Source organism: Euphorbia lathyris, chromosome 1 (assembly GCF_963576675.1).
Source record: "Euphorbia lathyris chromosome 1, ddEupLath1.1, whole genome shotgun sequence".
Classification (NCBI taxonomy): Eukaryota; Viridiplantae; Streptophyta; class Magnoliopsida; order Malpighiales; family Euphorbiaceae; genus Euphorbia; species Euphorbia lathyris.
The window spans coordinates 38,032,688-38,037,597 of record NC_088910.1 but is presented as its reverse complement, the minus strand read 5'-3'; the positions used below and the strand labels follow the sequence as shown (position 1 = coordinate 38,037,597).

Below are 4,910 nucleotides of genomic sequence, written 5' to 3'. Positions count from 1 at the left end.
TAGTTGACAGCTTTGTTTGAATATGTTATGCTTATTAGCTGACCAAATAAAATGCAATTTTCCTTAAAAAAACAAAACAAAAGAATGATATATAACCAATAAAGATTGCATTATTTAGAGCTGTTTATGGCTGTACCTTACCGGATTTTACATTATATCTTGTCCAAATTCAACGAACCGTAGTATCATATTTACATTAAGCTCTTATCGAGCTAGACAAAGTTAAAAGAAATAATTTTCAAATTTAATTCAGTCCACTAAACTAATATATTTATATTGGAAATTTAATTTAAACACAAGTGTATTGCCAGTTGTTGCATTTTTGCCATTTATATTTATCAGTGACCACATAATTGAAAAAACAAGTCAGCAATATATAGCAATGTAAAAACCTTAAATATATTTTTACGCGCTAGACCTAACTGAATCCATTCTTAAATAAATATGTCCAAACTTAACCCGAATAGCACGGACTCATGAGCCTATAAGCATGTCTAATTTACCATCTGGGATTTGAATCTAATCTATCCGGGTTAAATATGAATTTTTAGATCTTTATATTTATTTTTGCAAGGTGTAAAAATACCCCTAATATCTAAAATAATACAATTTTATTCTAATATAGACAATCAAAAGCAATTTTAATCCTGATGTCTAAAATTGTGCAATTTTCTTATTTTTATTGTTTCCAGAGGTTCAAAAACTCATTCAATTATAGTTAGAAATCCAAAAATTCCAGTTACGTATTCAATTAATTACTTCTGAAATTTTAAGACAATCATCTAATTAGAAGTTAGAACACATTTATTATAAACAAATCATACAATCACATATACAAAATTGACGACATAATTCCTTACACAATCAAATCATATTCCAAAAAGCTGTGAGATTGAGTTAAATTTCTCCAATCTTTAATCTTTAAAAGAATCCAATTTATCAACTAATTCGATTTGTAGAGTACATCGAAAATCTTAATTGAAAAAAAAAATCAACTGAAAGGTATTCCATCAATCTCGAGCTGATTAATCGGATTAAAAAAAATTAATACCCCAAAGGTCTATGTACTCATCTAGATTATCCAATCAGTCCCCTAAACTTCAGAGCCCTAAACTTTAGAGATGTCTCGTTAATCACTTGAACTTGCTTACAAATTACAATGACCTATTGGCTTTGCAAACATTTTTACAGTGACCTATTGGATCCTTGAAGTAGTTATAATGGTGTATTAGCCCCCTTAACTTTCTTAAAGGGTTTTAACTTGTCTAATCTCTTTGTTCTGCCCCTCCACTTCTTTATTTATCGCCTAAAAATCATGTATAGAAGATGAACATTTTCTTTCTCAGTTTCAAAGTATTATGGTCAAGCCTTTCTTACAAGATTTTTTCAAAGGTGCAAATTTCTCACATTTTAATAAAGAAAATGAAATTTCTCACTTTTTGATGAGATTGTTGGGTGTTGAATTATCACTCATATCTATCGAGAAGGCAATCAGGCTGCGGATCAACTTGCCCGTTTTGGCAAATCAGCTTCTGCTATTACATGGTGGCACTTGGCTCCTCATTTTTATCGATCGTCTGTTTTTGACGATCTTTGTAATGTTGCACATGTTCGTTTTCCTTAATTTTCTGTTTTGAACCTTTTTTTTATCTTCTTTTCCTCCCTTTGTAATTTTCTTTTTTTTTTATTAATAATATTTTGGGTTGGTTTGGTGTGTTAGGGGTGCCAACCTAGTTGGGATGTCTAGCCACTTAATCGCGTCCCAATCTTTCATGGAAAAAAATCCATCTATTAAAAAATAGATCTCACTGCATCAAATAGGTTGCACGGAAAACAAACTGGAAAACGTTATTTCTAAAACATAGCCAGCAACACAGAAATGGAAAAGGAAACATAACGAAACACATAAATGATACTGAAAAGGAGTTTCCATACAACATGGCACCAAAGTATTCAAGAAACAGTTAGAAGCAAAGCAATGGTAGTTAATGGTAACAAGTAGTAGGAAAAATGCTTTTCATACAAGTCTAAATCAGTCTAAACTCTATTAGAGACTGGCCAACGGACAGTTTAATTTAATATCCTATGGCATGTGCACGAAAGATATACATTCATTTCATCAATTGTTTATGCAAAGCTCTTACACTTTGAAAAGCATCCTCTTTCCAAAATCCAGCATCCTCCTTTTTCTTTACCTTACATGACAGACATGCAAGAAACTTCTTCCTCACATCCACAATTATCTCTGCATTTTTAGTATATATAAAACCAAGGATAGCCTTCAAGTTCCTAATAGAAAATGCTGGCACACAGTGTCTTTGCTTTCTACACTGGTTATATCTCTTGAGTTTGATCCATACTGATTTGGAAAACCACATCTCCATTGTGTTTTTTATGCAATTCAAAACATACTGGTTACTCTGTATACTGAAACTTTGGCTTCTCTGATTTTCTAAAAACAATACATAATTCAGATAACTAATGTTGGTATGCAGTCATAGGTATCAATTAAACGTATTATATCATTCATAAAGGAGAGTCAGAAATTCAACTAGGACTAGGAGAGGACTCATTCCGTTCCGACTATCTAAGTCTCTAACCAACCTTTTTCGTATTTCCATAATTTAGCTAATTTACATCACAAGCAATTGATTTCCTGAAGCAAACTAGATTTTAAGGCCAAGATATACCATGATATTTGAAGCACACAGATCACTAGACTGTGTTTGTTTACTGGGATAACTGTGTATTTGACGTTCCACCCTGCCAAGAAAAACAGACGGATAAAGCATAAGACACTTAATCTGCATAAATTTGCAGCGAGGAACATAGAAGAAAAATAAAGTTGAATTTCAAGTAGGACACTTACAATGTCAGACAACTGATCTCTTATGCTGTACATTGCCTTCACCATTGTTTCTAGAGTATCTTTTGCTGATTGGAATTTTACTTCCACATCTCCGGAGTTTGAAGGACTATCATTTTGAAGCTGAAAGAACAAAAGTATCAATTCCAATTACTCTGCAAAATATCAAATGATATGCTACATTTGTCTTCCATAACTCCTGATAAAAATTTGGCCAAAAACCCGAAACTTCATCAAAGAAAATTCTTTATCTATTGAAGTTTCAAAACTTGGATCCAACTTATTGTTAAAAACAATAAACAATTGGCCAAACACCTTCAAATTTATAATAGCCACGGGTTCTGTCAATTCTACTGCGTCCTGATTTGCCAAATTCCATGTCATTGCCTTCAACCGTGGCAAAGTAACCTGAATGAAGTTTTTGTGAACAGACTGTCAGATTCTTTGTGCCAATTTAAAGATCAGGGAGTGTAATAGCTACAAATAGTTAACCTGATTTTTGAATACATCTTGTCGCCATTCTTTCTGAAACTTCTGCAGAAGAATTGTCAAAAGCCTTTGCAATTCAGGCAGAACTTGGTCCGGAAATAGCTTTTGAATCTCATCTTTGCTTGTATTCTCATAAACACACCTCCGGATCAACATTCGGAGGCATACCAGTAGCTACACAACAAAAAGAAACATGGAATATCTATAAATTTAACAGCCATGAGAGCAGGGACGGAAGCGGTTTTAGCATCCACTAGTCGCCGGCCGGAAAATGTGGAAAAACATTATGGAAGCTGTATATGGGACTTCAATTTTTTTTTTTTTTTTTGTGCAAAAGCACCGAACAAATAGAGAAGGGGGAAGAAATACATACGGGGTCAAGGTCGGATTCGTTTTGGAGCTGAAGCATCTGACAGAGGACTTGGCGGTCGGCGGCATCGAGACCGGTCGTTCGAGTTCTCCAGAGAGCTTGAAGAATGTACTCCACCGATTCTTTGGAGTTTGCTCTCACCAGCAACGGCAAATGACCCCAAAAACTATGCTCCATTAAATATCCCTAATCATCGAAACATGAAACATCTGAATGAATAGGGAAAGAAAATTGAAGAATTTTCTCGCCCTAAATAGATGAAACTCTAGCAACCTAAACTCTGCTACGCTCTGCTTTGATTTCAATTTTCACTCTTCCATCTTCTCCGCTTTGGTTTCTGGTTTGTGTTGTGCTAATATGATCAGCAGGAGTTCAAAAGATATTTTCAGAGCTCCTAAACTTTCACACAAAAAGCTGATTGGTCCTTTAACTTTCAAAATGTCATTGGTAACTTTCTAGTTCCATGTAACAAAATAAGAGAGAATTTAGATAAATTGAAGCAATTAAGAGGCCAAATGGTACCTAAGCAAGATGGTACTTGGGGATTTTATAGTGATTATGTGGAACTTAATCACCAAAATTATTATAAGGAACTTTGGTCCGATAGTGCTAATGGATGTACCAGGAATCTCATTCTTATAGATCGGATGTGTAGAGGACTAGAATGAAGGAGGTAAATTTGATTCATTGTAAAAAATTTGCAGTTTGTCTCCATACTTATAAGAGTCGAGTCGAGTTCATGGGTTGAGTTCTAGAATTAATGAAAAAAAAACCTAACTACTAATATTATTGTTATTGTTTAACTTAGTGTTAAATGTGTTTTAGTGTTTAATATTTGAGATTAATTCATTAGTAAAATTTCAGCCATTGAAGTTCAATCAAGGGCTTAGATTAAACAAACAGGTGCTCTCATGTTTTTGGTAAACAGAGAGGATCTGAATCCATTATTATTTGACAAATTAGAAATAGAGGTATGATGTGGTTTGAGTATGTGTAGGTAGACACATGGTGAAGAAGTTTTGTGATGAGAAGATACGTATATGGAAGATGTGGAGTGCTTGACATTTAGAAAATTCTTACAGGGAGACACATATATGTGATGAGAAGACACGTACATGGAAGATGTGGAATGCTCTGGATTATATATATAGCCTTACTGTAGTTTCTTAACTTATCTAGAGTATT

The 4,910-nt window shown here is 33.8% G+C and overlaps 1 protein-coding gene across 2 annotated transcripts; it reads right to left on the bottom strand.

Moving 5' to 3' along the window:
- Positions 1-1,979: 1,979 nt before the first annotated feature.
- LOC136228610 (uncharacterized) lies at positions 1,980-4,173 on the bottom strand. 2 transcript variants are annotated; one of them, XM_066017055.1, is made up of 6 exons: positions 3,729-4,173; positions 3,359-3,529; positions 3,182-3,274; positions 2,870-2,989; positions 2,691-2,763; positions 1,980-2,452 (listed from the first exon to the last, which is right to left on the bottom strand). In XM_066017055.1, exons 1-5 carry the CDS (start codon positions 3,900-3,902, stop codon positions 2,731-2,733), a joined length of 591 nt encoding a protein of 196 aa, XP_065873127.1. In that variant the 5' UTR covers positions 3,903-4,173; the 3' UTR covers positions 1,980-2,452; positions 2,691-2,730. The 2 variants fall into 2 exon arrangements, with proteins under 2 accessions (XP_065873127.1, XP_065873119.1); XM_066017047.1 differs by lacking the exon at positions 1,980-2,452 and having other exon boundaries at positions 2,470-2,763; positions 3,729-4,171.
- Between the last annotated feature and the right edge of the window lie 737 nt (positions 4,174-4,910).

Bases quoted from the DNA above. Each gene is read 5' to 3' on its own strand.
- LOC136228610 (XM_066017055.1), bottom strand. From the start codon at position 3,902: ATGGAGCATAGTTTTTGGGGTCATTTGCCGTTGCTGGTGAGAGCAAAC. The intron at 2,990-3,181 runs GTGTTTGGCCAA...TTGTTCTTTCAG, and splicing joins TGGCTATTATAAATTTGAAG to CTTCAAAATGATAGTCCTTC. The intron at 2,764-2,869 runs GTAAGTGTCCTA...TTTTCTTGGCAG, and splicing joins GAGATCAGTTGTCTGACATT to GGTGGAACGTCAAATACACA.